This window comes from Oncorhynchus clarkii, chromosome 24 (genome assembly GCF_045791955.1).
Source record: "Oncorhynchus clarkii lewisi isolate Uvic-CL-2024 chromosome 24, UVic_Ocla_1.0, whole genome shotgun sequence".
In the NCBI taxonomy this organism is placed as follows: Eukaryota; Metazoa; Chordata; class Actinopteri; order Salmoniformes; family Salmonidae; genus Oncorhynchus; species Oncorhynchus clarkii.
The window spans coordinates 1,027,468-1,046,359 of record NC_092170.1 but is presented as its reverse complement, the minus strand read 5'-3'; the positions used below and the strand labels follow the sequence as shown (position 1 = coordinate 1,046,359).

Below are 18,892 nucleotides of genomic sequence, written 5' to 3'. Positions count from 1 at the left end.
TAATTTGGGTGAACTATCCCTTTAATGCATTCACTTTGCTATTCATTCCAATATTTTTGAGGTTTACACATGTGGCCAGTGCATGTTCCTCTCACTATGGTAAACAAATGAAAGCCATGTATATTGACAAGATGCCATGAGGTCATATCATTTCCTTTTCACAGGGAGCAAACCTATCAAAAGAGAATAAGCTCTATTTTCGGCTGGAGCTACGCGGCACAAGTGCCAAACGCACAAATTCAGCATGTAAAAACTGTCGCTTCGGGAGACTTAAGACCAATGAAAAGCCGGTCTTTGCGGTTGGTAATGGCAAGGATTTTGTGAGCTGAAGCGCAACCTATCCAGCTGTGACCCTTATACTCATGGAAGAAGAGAGGATATGTTTTCTCATTTGGTTTCATTTGATTAAAAATTGTGCATAATCCTCCCTTCCTCTCAATGAAGGCAGTTGTTTTGTCCTGCCCAATGCGTTCGCCAAGTAGCCAAGCCTAACAATAAAGGGTTTCGCTAGTGAGACCGCTTTGAAATACATCTTAACCAACAAAGCTTAATTAAAAATGAACGTTTGGGAGCAGAAAAACAGAAAAAACAGTAAGTGGACATCCCCTTATATAATACAATATAATATAATATGTATGTATGTATGCATGTTATTTTAGTCAGCTCCCGTTTTGGACGTGCGTAAAAAACCCTCCACGCAGGCTACTTGTGTCCATATGCCCATCATGAAAGGAGAGATGAGATAATGCTGGTGACCCTTTAGAACTTATTTTCCTGTAACAATTGCTTGTTTTCCGTTTCATATGATTCCGTTTCATATGACAAACCAAGCCATCCTGTAGTCTACCCTTAAAGGGAAACTTTAAGCATTTTTTCCAACTTCATATTCATCATCACCCCAACATCAACATGTGAAAATGGTGAGTTTCTATGTTTTGTTGTAAAAAAAAAGATAGAGGAAGATAAGTGTTTCCAATGACATCATCGGTGTGCATAATGTGATTTTGACCAATTGTGAGTAAACATTGCCTACTAATGGTCTACTAATTGGTTGATGATGTCATTGGAAACACTTGTTTACTACAAAATTTAAACATGTATTTAGGCATAGCCTACTTAAAACAACTTTTTCTTTTGATTAGAATTTGATTAGAATGATTCACTCTTTTTAGGCCTCATCAATAGTGAATTACATCTTGCTTATTGACAATGTTTGGCATGTCCATGGCTCAGCCATAATGACATTTACAGTAGGCCTAGCTCATATCCGTGTGAATGCTATGTTTAATAATATATTTCCATATTGAAGCAATGCAATTACATAGAGCAATGTGGCCTGCCAACATGTTCAATATATTTAGGAAAGATGGGTAGGCCTACATTTAGTTAGTTTGGTTCTATAGGCTATTTAACAAACTAGGCTATAGCGGACTGACATTCAAATTGGCGTTGATGACAATGCAAAACATAAAAGACTGTAAAGCAACCACATATTTAGCCATGGAGAATGTTCTGATTGGCCAGTCAAGTGTCAAAATCCAGCCCTTTCGTGCCACCGCCACATAGTGTACCCATAATTCCTGCAGTGTGCATGGTGTGTTTCTGGTCACTGCCTGGAGGTCTCCAGAAGCGGTATTCCAGCATGCAAGTGATCTAGGCCTTCTTCCTCCTACCCCCACTCTCCAGTCTACCTCTCTGCACTGATCTTATAGCGCAGCACAAAGTATGCGAGGAGGCGGAGGCTCACAAAGAACATGCCGAGCACTATGAAGTCAAGATACAGTTTGGCATCTTCCACGTCAAGCTCTTTCAAGATGGCCTCCGACTTCTGGAAATGGCATGTTTCATCCTTGTTGCAGTGGAGGTCCTCCCGGTCCAGGCCATAGATGGAGAGGATGACACCTTCAAAGCCATACCTAAAAAATAATAGGAACTGCTTTATGGTGCTGCTAAAGAGGATGAACAGTAGTGGGGTAAGTTGAGACATTTCTTACATTGAGCATCTCTACGTCAATGGAAATACACTGAACAAAAATATAAATGGAACATGTAAAGTGTTGGTCCCATGTTTCATGAGCTGAAATAAAAGATCCCAGAAATGTTCCATATGCACAAAAAGCTTATTTCTCTAAAATGTTGTGCACAAATGTATTAAGATAATCCATCAACCTGAATGGTGTGGCATATAAAGAAGCTGATTTAAACAGCATGATCATTACACAGGTGCACTTTGTGCCTGGGAAAAATAAAAGGCCACTCTAAAATGTGCAGTTTTGTCACATAACAATGCCACAAATGTCTAAAGTTTTGAGGGAGTGTGCAATTGGCATGCTGACTGCGTGAACATCTATCAGAGCTTTTGCCAGAGAATTTAACATTCATTTCTCTACCACAAGCTGCCTCCAATTTAATTTTAGAGAATTTGACAGTATGTCCAACTGGCCTCACAACAGCAGACCATGTGTATGGCGTTGTGTGGGCCGAGCGGTTTGCTGATGTCAACGTTGTGAACAGAGTGCCCCATGGTGGCAGTGGGGTTATGGTACTGTATGGGCAGATATAAGCTACGGACAACAAACGCAATTGCAATTTGAATGCACAGAAATACCGTGACGTGATCCTGAGGCCCATTGTGAGGGCCATTTTTTTTTTAAGGTATCTGTGACCAACAGTCACCTGAAATCCATAGATTAGAACCTAATGAATACATTTTAATTGACTGATTTCCTTATATGAACTGTAACTCAGTAAAATCTTTTAAATTGTTGCATGTTGCATTTATATTTTTTGTTCAGTGTGTATATATAATTCTTTCTAAGAAAGATATCTACATATATTTCAGGATGTTGTGTATCCCTGGAAATAATCCAAATTCATGTAAACATAACAGTTTTGAAAACATAGCTTGTCCAAAAAATGTGGTCACTTGGCACATCTTACCCCTGGTATGGGGTAAGTTAAGCATAGGGTGGGCCTCCCAAGTGTCGCAGCGGTCTAAGGCACTGCATCGCATGCAAGCTACTGATTTGGGTTCGATCCCGGGCTGTGTTGTAACCATCCGCAACCGGGAGACACAATTGGCCCAGTGCCAGACTCCGTGTCATCCAATAAGACCTTGTGTGCCTCTGCTCTTCTATCATAGCCTCCCTTTCGCACAGATGCATGTCCGTTTTTTTTTTTCTCCCAATGTACCTCTTCAGTGTCATTAAGTCTATTTTTTTCATCCCTTGCTGCTGCTCAAATGGACTTCACTTTTCTCACTTCTTTCTTTCTTCTCTGCTCTGTCAAGAACCTCAATGGGGACTAGACCCCAGCTTGTTTTACATTTGTGTACACGGCGCATGATGATGTCGGCTCTGTAACAATACAAATGCACTCTTGAATAAATATGCATGACAGAATGCAAAAATAAAAATGCATATTATGTGTTAAACTGACATTTTGACTATTAGCCCACACAGTTACAAGGATGCACTTTAATGCTAGGTTTAGGACCTCATATTGTAGCTTATATAGACCTCAACTGATTGTATAAAACAATGTACTTTGGTTTAGATACAAGCATCATGAAATCTATAACACAAATTAATTTGACTTTGGGAAAATCCGTTTTTTTGGACATAACTTGCTTATCACTTTTTCCACATGGTTTCTTCTGTCACAGACTTCATGAAATGATTACCACTTCTTTGGTCACATGATTCATTTTGTGTATGGTTTCCTAGAAACAAGGGGTGGCTGAATTAACCCTTTGGCTCAACATAACCCCCTTTCCCCTACTGTTCAAGTGCTGAATACATGCCACTTTCTCAGTATTAGGGGCAGGTCACATGCTCAGGAAAAAGTATCTGAAAAACGATTTACCTGACATATGAAATGTATGACATCCACTGAAGATACCACGGAATTGTGTCGAAACTGACGAAGAAGCCAGAGAAAAGCAGTACAGGTATGGCAGTCACCGGACCTACAAACGTGGCAACCTGAGACATGGACAAGTGCAACATCAGAGGCAGGACGTGACTCACTGTAACCATGTTACATGAAAATACTGCGGTTTATAGTGTCTGTTTAGAATAAAACTGGGTACCACTCTGAGAAATATAGAATTATATTCATATACTACAGGTGGGTACTGTGTAAATACAATGTGGTTGGTGTGATTGTGCCAGGAAATACAGTTAAAAATATATGTATAAATATTTGTTTAATTCTAAAAAGTTGTAAATGTAGATGGGGAGGCCAGAAGAAAGGAATACAGTAGAGAGAGTGGAAGGTGGAACAGGGGATTGAAACGCTGCCTCTAGGGGCATATGTGGTACGGGGCGGCACTACCCTTAGACCAGCCACAAGCACAAAATATATTTTTTTAAGAGCAAGTAATATCAATACTCAGTCGTAATTTGCTAATAATATCAATACTGCTGGAATGGTCACAATAGAGTTTATTTGCAAATCTCAAGCTGCAAACAATAAGGGTAGCAGTTATTATTGCGTGTTAGTATTGAGTGAATGGAGGATGTACCTGTAGAGAGGTGGAAGCCGCTCCTATCAGCAGGCCCAGAGACTGAGCCACAAGAGAGGTGAGGACTCCCAGGGCCAAGAAAAGGATGAAACGCACAGCGTCAGGTGGCTGGGACGTCATCCAGTAGACGATGCTGCAGTAGGCGACTGGGAACACTATCTGTGAAGCAAAATAAGACAAATACTTGATTGTCCATTTGTGGACACATTTGTCCTGTCAGCTTTTCTTTCATGCACACGCACGTACAGTTCCACACAAGCCCAACCACACATTGACAGATTGTAAGGATAGTGTCAGTGCAGCACCCCAGGGTTGTCTAGTGCCTTGCTGAAGGGCACAACAGCGGGAGAAGCTGTTGTTATCTAAGATTGTGATACGGCCACCTCACATTCCTCATGTTCAGCCAACAATATCACACCATGGAAAACACTTTTCTTCATGTGGAGAATAAAGGCCAAGCTATTTGTGCTTTGAAATAATCATTTCTAAATTGTTGAAAAAAGCCAAATTAGATGCTATACAATACAAATTCAATACAATAAATGAAAACATGCAGTAAACCTTCGTCACTTTAAATTTAGAGCACAGGGCGATGTCTGGTGACGCGTAAAGCCTCCTTGTGTAATGTTATTGTGGGATTTGTCCAAATCTGACAGACAGAATTGCTTTGATGCTAAATCCACTTTGATGCTAAAGCCACTTTGAGCTCCCATAACAGGTTTCTTGAGTTACAATCAATACCTTTGCTCTTTTCAGTGAATGATAGAATCATAATGTTTTTGTTGTTTTTTTCTCTTGTCTTTTACATTTTGATGAAATACCAACTTAGACCTTTTTTGGGACACAAAACTACTAAAAATGACCCTCCAGAGTTCTATGTGACATTTGTAATTACCTGGAAGGGGAGGTCCGCCATAGTCTTGGCCAGATAGTAGGCCTTCAGACTGTACCAGTAGTTCAAGTGCTCTCTTAGGAAAACTCCCATCTCTAAAGGGACTGCATTAGAGACGGAGGAAACAGCGTCATAGTAATCTCATTTAAGTAATCAGAGCCAAGGTAAATCCCAGCACAGTCTACTCCTAACATACTGTATGCAATGGCTTCCGACTTGTAAATTCATGCACTGAATCAATGCACACAGATGCCTGTCAGTAAGAAGAGCAGAGAATACTCACAGGTCAGAACAGTAGGCATTAGAGCAGCAAACATGAGGAAGAGCATGGAGAAGAAGAGGAAGCCAGAGTTGCTGAGCACTTTCTTGGCGTCGTTGCCGATGCCCAGGTAGAGCAGGCCAATCAGAATCCCAATTCCAATGTGAGAGCAGATTCTTAGGTGAGTCAGCACCTGTAGGACCAGAACAGGAGAAGAAGAGAACATTTTTTGTTTATATATTTTCCTATCCATTGCGCTTCTGCATCTGCATTGCTTGCTCTTTGGGGTTTTATGCCAGGTATATGTAAAGCACATTGTGACAACTGCTGATGTAAAAATACATTTGGCTTTATAAAATACATTTGATTGAGAGGAAGGAGGGCAGAGAGGAAGAGGGAAAATGGAATGGCTATGCAAAGTATGGTATGAATAGATCTATTTTTTGTTTGTGTTATGACATTCTCATATCAATTTGTTGAACTTAGTTTTTTCCTCTTATCCTTTTCATTTGCTTTTGAATCATATTAAAATGTTTTGGGTTCATTACATAACATTTGGCTGTTTTAAAAAGGAAGCTGTTGCAGTATAAAAACAAAACAGTAGGTGGCAGTGTGTCTTACCGTATCTCTAATAATGCTTTGAAACGTCCTTTTGAACAGGATGCAGAACTGAGTCAGACAACTGGCCGAGAAACTGTGGCAGCCCTCACTGGAAGAGGAGTCCTGAAAGGGTTGGAGAGCAACATAGAGAGAGAAAAACAGAGACTGAACAACCTGAAGTGCTAAGACTTCTCAACATAAATTTCCTGAAACATTGAAATTAAATGTTTAATTAAAATTAAATGCTTTGACTTCAGTGAGATTCTTAATTTCAACCCATTGAGAGCTGTAGTAATACACTAATCCGCCCTTTACCTCCTCAGACGATTTGTGCCACAGGAAGGGATTGAGGGGTCCATTGTTCATGTCTGTCTTGTAGACCTGCTCACATTTCCTCTCCTGCACGGCCTTCACCAGACGCGCTGTCTGATCTCCGTACTCCCCAGACGCCACCTCCATCACTGGGATCAAATGGCGAGAGAGGTACGCATGTCACAGAAAGCCCAGTGATTATTGCATGGGAACCATCTGTAAAAGCTATTCTGAGAAAATGTATTTTCAGTTGAACTAATAGAAAGAATCGTTTCTAGAATGCTTTATACCAAAGTATACTAAAATAACTTCCTGGGACAGTTATTCTAAGAAAATAAGGCAGATTCCTGAATACACTGATATGCATGTGCAAATAAGGTTATTATAACAATGATGACAACACACTTTACTCGTTTCTTATTAAACTGGTAAGAGTTTCTCACCAAAGTCTGCAGGGTTGTGGTACGTTGGGCAGTTGAGCCCCAGTTCTCTAAGATAGGGGACCAGGTTAGGTACATTCCCTCTGTAGATACACTGGCCCTGACTAAGGACATATAGCTAGGGAGGGAAACACAGGGGCACGAAGCAATCAGGATACAGTACATTCATTTAGCAGACCATTCATTTAGTTATCAAAATAGTATTGGAATCATTGACATTAGGGGAAAAGGTTAGTCACACTAGGTACTGTATATACCAAGCATACACAGTTTGTTTTTACTTTGTTAAACAACTAAATTAGCCTATTGATTTGTTTATTTGTTGGGGACCATGCATAAGTATTGTGCCACATGTATAGCTAGCTACATATCTAATTTCCAACTGTGATCCTTTGGTATAATTGTGCCTTTCATTGATTCCCATGCATTAGGCTAGCCTGAGTCCCAGATCTGTTTATGTTTTTCATGCCAATGGGGTAGGAGTTGGTAAGACAACTCAAACAGATCTGGGAGGCTGACCTTGTTGAAGAGCTCAAAGAGCTTGGCGCTGGGCTGGTGGATGGTGCAGATGACGGTGCGGCCACCATTGGCCAGGGCCTTCAGCAGAGACAACACCTGGAAGCAGGAGGAACTGTCCAGGCCACTGCAAAACAGGGTATAGGGGCCAAGGTTAGTATATGGTGGACAATGTCAAAGCAAAGAATAGATTTGCTTTTGTACACCTAAAGTAACATCTTAGATCATCAATACGGAGGAGAAGCAAACTAGTGAAGTGAACTGGTATAAGGACTCCAGCACATTGCATAAACTTGCACTATATGACAAAGCAACAAACACTAACGTGAGCTACTGAAGTTAAAATATTTTTTTATGCACACATGTTCTGTAACTGATCTAATGGCTTATCACTGGACACTGATATGAATCATATGTCAGTGATTTTGACCAGGTGAGAAGACTCTTTGTATTGAGTGTGTATCACAGTGCAGTTAAGCAGTCAGAGGAGACTGAGAGAGGAATGGGCATCAGGAGTAAATCCCCTTAACTTGTTGTATCATGCTGCTGCTCTCAAAAACTATGACATCATTCCAGTTTTTGACCAGGTTCAATTCAAATTGAAGTCAGTCAATTCAGGAAGGAATTTTAACATTTTTAAACAAATAGTTTCTCCTTTTTGATTTATTGAGAAGTCATTGAAAATAAAATATTTTCTCAAATATTGAATTGGAATTTCAGTTTACTACTCTACATGAATTGGCTGACAATTCAAATTGACCCAAATCCTGTTTCAGACACATCTCTATCTCTAATAACAGTGGACAATGTACCCTAAAAACAACATTGAGCCTTAGATAACAAGACCACTTGAGAACGTTTATGGTAAGGTTAGCAAATGTGGTAGCTCTACAGTACTCTGCTGTTTATCGATTGTATTTGTCAGGGACTTTCCATCTGCCCTATCTCAGTCCCATATGTTGTCAGATTGACTTTAGAAGATACCATTTCAGATGCTTGGAATATTTACAGTGCCTATAGAAAATCTACAACCGCCTTGGATTTCTTTTGGATTTCTGTTACAAAGTGGGATTAAAATGGATTCAACCCCCTAGAGTCGATTCAAATCCATCAGTTTAAACTAGAGTTATCAGTTTTGTTTGCATTCGACGTGTCTCAATCTACCGCAATGTGGCACTTGCGGTTAAAGGTGACAGAGCTAGAAGAGCGGTGTTTGTTAGACCATGAGACATCCCGAAAATCGGTCTTCTCACAAAATCTTATGTATTATGACGCCTCTGTGGAAAGGTGAGACTCACGAACACGCACATGATGGTTGTTGCTCTAGGACGTTGAAAAAAAATGTATTGGAAGTACAGTGCATTCGGAAAGTATTCAGACCACTTGACCTTTTCCACATTTTGTTACGTTAAAGTCTTAATCTAAAATGGATAAAATAAAAAAATAGAACACCTTATTTACATAAGTATTCAGACCCTTTGTTATGAGACTTGAAAATGAGCTCAGATGTATCCTGTTTCCGTTGATCCTCCTTCAGATATTTCTACAACTTGATTCAATTGATTGGACATGATTTGGAAAGGCACACACCTGTCTATATAAGATCCCACAGTTGACAGTGCATATCAGAGCAAAAACCAAGCCATGAGGTTGAAGGAATTGTCCATAGAGTTCTGAGACAGGATTGTGTCGAAGCACAGATCTGGGGAAGGATACCAAAATAATTATGCAGCATTGTAGGCCCCCAAAAACACAGTGGCCTCCATCATACCTCAAATCAAATAGCGGAAGTATCCTTGGTATGACCTTCTTAAAACAATTCCATATACAGTGGGGCAAAAAAGTATTTAGTCAGCCACCAATTGTGCAAGTTCTCCAACTTAAAAAGATGAGAGGCCTGTCATTTTCATCATAGGTACACTTCAACTATGACAGACAAAATGAGAGAAAAAATCCAGAAAATCACATTGTAGGATTTTTAATGAATTTATTTGCAAATTATGGTGGAAAATAAGTATTTGGTCACCTACAAACAAGCAAGATTTCTGGCTCTCACAGACCTGTAACTTCTTCTTTAAGAGGCTCCTCTGTCCTCCACTCGTTACCTGTATTAATGGCACCTGTTTGAACTTGTTATCAGTATAAAAAGACACCTGTCCACAACCTCAAACAGTCACACTCCAAACTCCACTATGGCCAAGACCAACGAGCTGTCAAAGGACACCAGAAACAAAATTGTAGACCTGCACCAGGCTGGGAAGACTGAATCTGCAATAGGTAAGCAGCTTGGTTTGAAGAAATCAACTGTGGGAGCAATTATTAGGAAATGGAAGACATACAAGACCACTGATAATCTCCCTCGATCTGGGGCTCCACGCAAGATCTCACCCCGTGGGGTCAAAATGATCACAAGAACGGTGAGCAAAAATCCCAGAACCACAGGGGGGGACATAGTGAATGACCTGCAGAGAGCTGGACCAAAGTAACAAAGCCTACCATCAGTAACACACTACGCCACCAGGGACTCAAATCCTGCAGTGCCAGACGTGTCCCCCTGCTTAAGCCAGTACATGTCCAGGCCCGTCTGAAGTTTGCTAGAGAGCATTTGGATGATCCAGAAGAAGATTGGGAGAATGTCATATGGTCAAATGAAACCAAAATAGACCTTTTTGGTAAAAACTCAACTCGTCGTGTTTGGAGGACACAGAATGCTGAGTTGCATCCAAAGAACACCATACCTACTGTGAAGCATGGGGGTGGAAACATCATGCTTTGGGGCTGTTTTTCTGCAAAGGGACCAGGATGACTGATCCGTGTAAAGGAAAGAATGAATAGGGCCATGTATCATGAGATTTTGAGTGAAAACCTCCTTCCATCAGCAAGGGCATTGAAGATGAAACGTGGCTGGGTCTTTCAGCATGACAATGATCCCAAACACACCGCCCGGGCAACGAAGGAGTGGCTTCGTAAGAAGCATTTCAAGGTCCTGGAGTGGCCTAGCCAGTCTCCAGATCTCAACCCCATAGAAAATCTTTGGAGGGAGTTGAAAGTCCGTGTTGCCCAGCAACAGCCCCAAAATATCACTGCTCTAGAGGAGATCTGCATGGAGGAATGGGCCAAAATACCAGCAACAGTGTGTGAAAACCTTGTGAAGACTTACAGAAAACGTTTGACCTCTGTCATTGCCAACAAAGGGTATATAACAAAGTATTGAGATAAACTTGTTATTGACCAAATACTTATTTTCCACCATAATTTGCAAATAAATTCATTAAAAATCCTACAATGTGATTTTCTGGACTCCAGTCACCCACGTCATAGACTGTTCTCTCTGCTACCGTACGGCAAGAGGTACTGGAGCGCCAAGTCTAGGACCAAAAGTCTCCTTAACAGCTTCTACCCCAAAACCATAAGACTGCTCTACAACTAAACTATTCAAATGGCCACCCAGACACCCCCCCACTGTTTATTATATATGCATAGTCACTTTACAAATTACCTTGACTAACCTGTACCCCCGCACATTGCCTCGGTACCGGTACCTCCTGTATATAGCCTCGTTATTGTTATGTACATTTGTGTTACTTTTTGATTGATTTTATTATTTATTAATTTTTTACTATGTTTATTTAGTAATTATTTTACTAAACGTTTCTTGAACTGCATTGTTGGTTATTCGGGGAATGTAACAAATAACATTTCATTTTAATGGAATCAGGCGCGCTAGATTAGGGTTGGAGTGAAAAACTACAGGACGGTAGTTCTCCAGGAACAGGGTTGGAAAGCCCTGCGCTAAGCAAACCTTGTATTCCTACAAGTAAAATGTTCAGGAAGTGGTGTGTTGACCATGCAGATTCGTCATTTTCCTGCCCAATTTCTGACATTTTGACATTCCTCCAGAAAAGTATGGCTGCAGGGAAGTCCGCATCTACAGTACATTGAAAATGTATATGGAAGACATCTCTATGGGTCATGACCAGATTGCAGGTGCATCACCAGGGGCAGACCCTCTTGTCTAGCAATTAATGAAAGGTGCCTGTAGGCTACGGTCCCCCAAGGCTCCTTCAATACCCTCATGGGAGTTAGATGTTTTCTTAGGATCAACTATGAGTCCACCATTTGAGCCAATTTTTACTTGAGCTATGTGAGCTCTCAGTAAAGACTGCCTTTCTATTGGCTATTGTTTCAGTCGAGCGTGTTGGAGAATTACATGTGCTTTCTAACCATCCTTCACGTCTCACTTTAGCAGAAGATGGATCTAAGGCAGTGCTTCGGCTAAATCCTGCATTCTTACCTAAATTGCTTTCATCATCACATGCTAACCAGCCCTTTTAATCATAACTAGCATAACTAGAGACTAGCACATTGGATTACCAATGCGGTATGAAAATCATACGCTGCAGCATGAAGACCTTCTCCAGACGGTGTAGTAGCACACTCCACCAGGGGTATGGCCAGTTCATGGTCCCTGTTCAGAGGGACCTTCCTGGACTCTATCTGTGCTGCTGCAAGTTGGGTAGCCCCCATGATTTTCATGAGGTAGTACAGATTCAATATTATGTCCACATCATCAGTGGGGCCTGTGGTTCTGGACACGGCACGCTCTCTAAACCCAGATAAGTGAACATACTGTGAACCTTGTACATACTTATCAATCATCAGTGAGATGGATGTTCTATACAGAGGCCTTTTACTCTTGGTGCTGTTGCCCCCAATTAAAACCTAATGTTACATTTCTAGTTTTCAGCTTGTTGAATTCTGTGTTACCATTTGGGTATTTATATTCTGTTGCATCCTTTGGTGGATAGAAAGACGTCCCAGGGACTCATCTGGACTAAGTTAAATGGTGAGTTATCCCACTCTGTTGTCCGAACAACCTCTTTGGTACAGCCTCTCCCATAAGTCCTTTGTCGACGAGTTGCGAAAACTAAAGAGAACGTTGGGTTATGGATGCAGTGGTGTAAAGTACTGAGGTACAAATACTTTAAAGTACTACTTAAGTTGTTTTTGGGGATATCTGTACTTTACAATTTATATTTTGGACTACTTTTACTTCACTATATTCCGGAAGAAAACAATGTACTTTTTACTCCATACATTCTCCCTAAGACCCAAAAGTACTTGTTGCATTTTTTATGCTTAGCAGGACAGGAAAATGGTCAAATTCACGCACTTATCAAGATAATATCCCTGGTCATCCGTGCTGCCACTGATCTGGCAGATTCACGAAACACAAATGCTTCATTTGTAAATTGTGTAATATAAGGAATTTTTTATTATTTTTACTTTTATTAGTTAACTATATTTTAGCAATTACATTTATCTTTGATACTTAAGTACAGTTGCAGTCGGAAGTTTACATACACTTAGGTTGGAGTCATTAAAACTCATTTTTCAACCACTCAACAAATTTCTTGTTAACAAACTATAGAAGCTTCTGGTAGGCTATTTGACATCATTTGAGTCAATTGAAGGTGTACCTGTGGATGTATTTCAAGGCCTACCTTCAAACTCAATGCCTCTTTGCTTGACATCATGGTAAAATCAAAAGAAATCAGCCAAGACCCCAGAAAAATAATTGTAGACCTCCACAAGTCAGGTTCATCCTTGGGAGCAATTTCCAAAAGCCTGAAGGTACCACGTTCATCTGTACAAACAATAGTACACAAGTATAAACACCATGGGACCACGCAGCCGCCATACTGCTCTGGAAGGAGACACGTTCTGTCTCCTAGAGATAAATGTACTTTGGTGCGAAAAGTGCAAATCAATCCAAGAACAACAGCAAAGGACCTTGTGAAGATGCTGGAGGAAACAGGTACAAAAGTATCTATATCCACAGTAAAACGAGTCCTATATCGACATAACCTGAAAGGGCGCTCAGCACGGAAGAAGCCACTGCTCCAAAACCGCCATAAAAAAGCCAGACTACGGTTTGCAACTGCACATGGGGACAAAGATTTTACTTTTAGAAGAAATGTCATCTGGTCTGATGAAACAAAAATATAACTGTTTGGCCATAATGACCATTGTTATGTTCAGAGGAAAAAAGGGGATGCTTGGAAGCTGAAGAACACCATCTCAACCGTGAAGCACGGGGGTGGCAGCATCATGTTGTGGGGGTGCTTTGCTGCAGGAGGGACTGGTACACTTCACAAAATAGATGGCATTATGAGACAGGAAAATTATGTGGATATATTGAAGCAACATCAAGACATCAGTCAGGAAGTTAAAGCTTGGTCGCAAATGGGTCTTCCAAATGGACAATGACCCCAAGCATACTTCCAAAGTTGTGGCAAAATGGCTTAAGGACAACAAAGTCAAGGCAGAGAAACAGCCCCAAAGCATGATGTTTCCACCCCCATGATTCACAGTAGGTATGGTGTTCCTTGGATGCAACTCAGCATTCTTTGTCCTCCAAACACGACGAGTTGAGTTTTTACCAAAAAGTTATATTTTGGTTTCATCTGACATTTCATATGACATTATCCCAATCTTCTTCTGGGTCATGCAAATGCTCTCTAGCAAACTTCAGACGGGCCTGGACATGTACTGGCTTAAGCAGGGGGACACGTCTGGCACTGCAGGATTTGAGTCCCTGGCGGCGTAGTGTGTTACTGATGGTAGGATTTGTTACTTTGGTCCAGCTCTCTGCAGGTCATTCACTATGTCCCCCCCGTGTGGTTCTGGGATTTTTGCTCACCGTTCTTGTGATCATTTTGACCCCACGGGGTGAGATCTTGCGTGGAGCCCCAGATCGAGGGAGATTATCAGTGGTCTTGTATGTCTTCCATTTCCTAATAATTGCTCCCACAGTTGATTTCTTCAAACCAAGCTGCTTACCTATTGCAGATTCAGTCTTCCCAGCCTGGTGCAGGTCTACAATTTTGTTTCTGGTGTCCTTTGACAGCTCTTTGGTCTTGGCCATAGTGGAGTTTGGAGTGTGACTGTTTGAAGTTGTGGACAGGTGTCTGTTATACTGATAACAAGTTCAAAACAGGTGCGATTAATACAGGTAACGAGTGGAGGACAGAGGAGCCTCTTAAAGAAGAAGTTACAGGTCTGTGAGAGCCAGAAATCTTGCTTGTTTGTAGGTGACCAAATACTTATTTTCCACCATAATTTGCAAATAAATTCATTAAAAATCCTACAATGTGATTTTCTGGATTTTTTTCTCTCATTTTGTCTGTCATAGTTGAGGTGAAAATTACAGTCTTCTCTCATCTTTTTAAGTGGGAGAACTTGCACGATTGGTGGCTGACTAAATACTTGTTTGCCCCACTGTAACTTAGTAGAACCCTTCCCCATCTCCGGGCTTAGACAAGGCTTAGATTGTAATGGGTGAATTGTCTTTTTTTTTTATCAACGACCTACACAAAATACTCTGTAATGTCAAAGTGGAAGAGAGTTATTCATTTTTTAAGATTTATTAAAAATAAAACGACTATACCTGGATTATTTTCACCCCCCGGAGTCAATACATGAGTCTTCTTGGGTAAGTCTCATAAGAGCTTTACTACACATCTGTATTGTGCAATATTTTCCCATTATTCTTTTCAAAATGTTGGGGATCATGGTTAGACAGCAATTTTCAAGTCTTGCCATAGATTTTTTAAGCATATTTAAGTAAAAACTGTAACTTGGCCACTCAGGAACATTCATAATTTTCCTGGTAAGCAACTCCAGTGTAGATTTTGCTTTGCATTGTAGGTTATTGTCCTTCTGAAAGGTGAAATCCTCTCTCAGTGTCTGGTGTAAAGCAGACTGAAGCAGGTTTTCCTCTAGGATTTTTCCTGTGCTTAGCTCCATCCCATTTATTTTCCTCCTGAGAGACTCCCCCAGTCTTTGCCAATGTCAAGCATACCCATACCATGTTGCAGCCACCACCACCATGCTTGAAAATAAAGAGGCAACTACTCAGTGAAGTGTTGTGTTGGCCCCAAACATAAGGCTTTGCATTTAGGCCAAAAAATGTATTCCTTGGAAATAATACTTTAGTGCCTTTTTGCATACATACAAAAAAGTATTCTTCTTTTCATATTGTGGAGTCAGCACTATGTTGTTGATACGTACTGATACTTAACCTTTATTTCACTAGGCAAGTCAGTTAAGAACACATTCTTATTTACAATTATGGCCTAGGAACAGTGGGTTAAGTGCCTTGTTCAGGGGCAGAACAACATAGTTTTACCTTGTCAGCTTGGGGATTCGAGCTAGCTACCTCTCGGTTACTGGCCCAACACTCTAACCATTAGGCTACCTGCCGATCCATCCTCAGTTTTCTCTTATCACAGCCAATGAACTCTGTAGCTGTTTGAAAATCACCAATGGCCTCATGGTGACATCCATAAGCAGTTTCCTTCCTGTCCTGCAGCTCAGTTCAGAAGGATAACTGCATCTATGATGTGTCTGGGTGGTTTAACACCAACCACAACATAATTATTAACCTTTTACGACTAGGGGGCAGTATTTTAATTTTGGGATTAAAACGTTCCCGTTTTAAACAAGATATTTTGTCACGAAAAGATGCTCGACTATGCATATAATTGACAGCTTTGGATAGAAAACACTCTGACGTTTCCAAAACTGCCAAGATATTGTCTGTGAGTGCAACAGAACTGATGTTACAGGCGAAACCCAGATAAAAATCCAATCAGGAAGGGCCGCATTTTTTGAAACCGCCTCATGCCAATGACTCCTTATATGGCTGTGAATGAGCTACGAATGAGCTTACGTTTTCTACGTATTCCCCAAGGTGTCTACAGCATTGTGACGTCTTTTTACGCATTTATGTTGAAGAATAGCCGTAAGGGACCACATTTAGCAAGTGGTCACATGATGTCTCCCGCAGAAAATCTTGCGTAAAATACTGAGGTAGCCATTTTTCCAATCGCTTCTTATGAGAAACCAATTGTCCCGACGGATATGTTATCGAATAGATATGTTAAAAACACCTTGAGGATTGATTCTAAACAACGTTTGCCATGTTTCTGTCGATATTATGGCGCTAATTTGGAAAAAAAGTTTGGTGTTCTAATGACAGCATTTTCCGGTCGATTTCTCAGCCAAGTGTGATGAACAAACGGGAGCTATTTCGCCTACAAAAATAATATTTTTGGAAAAAAGGAACATTTGCTATCTAACTGGGAATCTCCTGAGTGAAAACATCCGAAGTTCTTCAAAGGTAAATTATTTAATTTGATTGCTTTTCTTATTTTCGTGAAAATGTTGCCTGCTGCCAGCAGAGCCTAGCATAGCATTATGCCATGATAAACTTACACAAATGCTTGTCTAGCGTTGGCTGTAAAGCATATTTTAAAAATGTGAGATGACAGTGTGATTAACAAAAGGCTAAGCTGTGTCTCAATATATTTCATTTGTGATTTTCATGAATAGGAACATTTTCTAGGGGTATTTATGTCCGCTGCGTTATGCTAATTCGTTTGAGGCTATGATTATGCTCCCGGATCCGGGTTTGAGAGTTACAAGAAGTTTTAACTTGACCATGCTTAAAGATACAGTATATTCAATGTCTGATTTGTTATTGTTACCCATCTCCCAATCACTGCCCTTCTTTATGAGGCTTTCGAAAAGCTCCCTGGTCTTTGTAGATGAGTCTTTGTAGATTAATCTGTGCTTGAAATGCAATACTTGAAATGCAGCTTCTCCTTTACCCAAATCCAGATGGCAGATGTTCTGAAAGAGCTGCTAAACCTGGACCCGTACAAATCAGCTGGGCTTAACAATCTGGACCCTCTATTTCTGAAACTATCCGCCGCTATTGTCGCAACCCCTATTGTCGCAACCCCTATTACCAGCCTGTTCAACCTCTCTTTCATATCGTCTGAGATCCCCCAAGGACTGGAAAGCTGCCTCTTCAAAGGGGGAGACACCCTGGACCCAAACTGTTACAGACCTATATCCATCCTGCCGTGCCTATCTAAGGTCTTCGAAAGCCAAGTCAATAAACAGATCACTGACCATCTCAAATCCCACCGTACCTTCTCCGCTGTGCAATCTGGTTTCCGAGCCGGTCACGGGTGCACCTCAGCCCGCTCAAGGTACTAAACGATATCATAACCGCCATCGAAAAAAGACAGTACTGTGCAGCCGTCTTCATCGACCTGGCCAAGGCTTTCGACTCTGTCAATCACCATATTCTTATCGGCAGACTCAGTAGCCTCGGTTTTGCTAATGACTGCCTTGCCAAATCGGAGGGCATGTTGTCCGGTCCTCTGGCAGTCTCTATGGGGGTGCCACAGGGTTCAATTCTCGGGCCGACTCTTTTCTCTGTATATATCAATTATGTTGCTCTTGCTGCGGGCGATTCCCTGATGCACCTCTACGCAGACGACACCATTCTGTATACTTCTGGCCCTTCCTTGGACACTGTGTTATCTAACCTCCAAACAAGCTTCAACGCCATACAACACTCCTTCTGTGGCCTCCAACTGCTCTTAAACGCTAGTAAAACCAAATGCATGCTTTTCAACTGTTTGCTGCCTGCACCTGCACGCCCGACTAGCATCACCACCCTGGATGGTTCCGACCTAGAATATGTGGACATCTATAAGTACCTAGGTGTCTGGCTAGACTGTAAACTCTCCTTCCAGACTCATATCAAACATCTCCAATCCAAAATCAAATCTAGAATCAGCTTTCTATTTCGCAACAAAGCCTCCTTCACTCACGCCGCCAAACTTACCCTAGTAAAACTGACTATCCTACCGATCCTCGACTTCGGCGATGTCATCTACAAAATGGCTTCCAATACTCTACTCAGAAAACTGGATGCAGTTTATCACAGTGCCATCCGCTTTGTTACTAAAGCACCTTATATCACCCACCACTGCGACCTGTATGCTCTAGTCGGCTGGCCCTCGCTACATATTCGTCGCCAGACCCACTGGCTCCAGGTCATCTACAAGTCCATGCTAGGTAAAGCTCCGCCTTATCTCAGTTCACTGGTCACGATGGCAACACCCACCCGTAGCACGCGCTCCAGCAGGTGTATCTCACTGATCATCCCTAAAGCCAACACCTCATTTGGCCGCCTTTCCTTCCAGTTCTCTGCTGCCTGTGACTGGAACGAATTGCAAAAATCGTTGAAGTTGGAGACTTTTATCTCCCTCACCAACTTTAAACATCTGCTATCTGAGCAGCTAACCGATCGCTGCAGCTGTACATAGTCCATCGGTAAATTGCCCACCCAATTTACCTACCTCATCCCCATACTGTTTTTATTTATTTACATTTCTGCTCTTTTGCACACCAGTATCTCTACCTGCACATGAACATCTGATCATTTATCACTCGTGTTAATCTGCTAAAAATTGTATTATTCGCCT

General features: G+C 41.3%; 1 protein-coding gene across 1 annotated transcript in view; it reads right to left on the bottom strand.

The window, feature by feature from the left end:
- Window positions 1-1,126: 1,126 nt before the first annotated feature.
- Window positions 1,127-18,892, bottom strand: part of LOC139382759 (ATP-binding cassette sub-family G member 1-like) — a 41,935-nt gene continuing 24,169 nt past the window's right edge. Inside the window, exons 7-15 of the mRNA XM_071126894.1 lie at window positions 7,548-7,671; window positions 7,032-7,146; window positions 6,592-6,737; window positions 6,298-6,399; window positions 5,701-5,869; window positions 5,421-5,521; window positions 4,526-4,684; window positions 3,865-3,983; window positions 1,127-1,916 (exon numbers count right to left, since the gene is read on the bottom strand). Of these exons, the coding sequence (XP_070982995.1) occupies window positions 1,688-1,916; window positions 3,865-3,983; window positions 4,526-4,684; window positions 5,421-5,521; window positions 5,701-5,869; window positions 6,298-6,399; window positions 6,592-6,737; window positions 7,032-7,146; window positions 7,548-7,671 (1,264 nt within the window). The 3' untranslated portion in view covers window positions 1,127-1,687. The remainder of the gene's footprint in view (window positions 1,917-3,864; window positions 3,984-4,525; window positions 4,685-5,420; window positions 5,522-5,700; window positions 5,870-6,297; window positions 6,400-6,591; window positions 6,738-7,031; window positions 7,147-7,547; window positions 7,672-18,892) is intronic.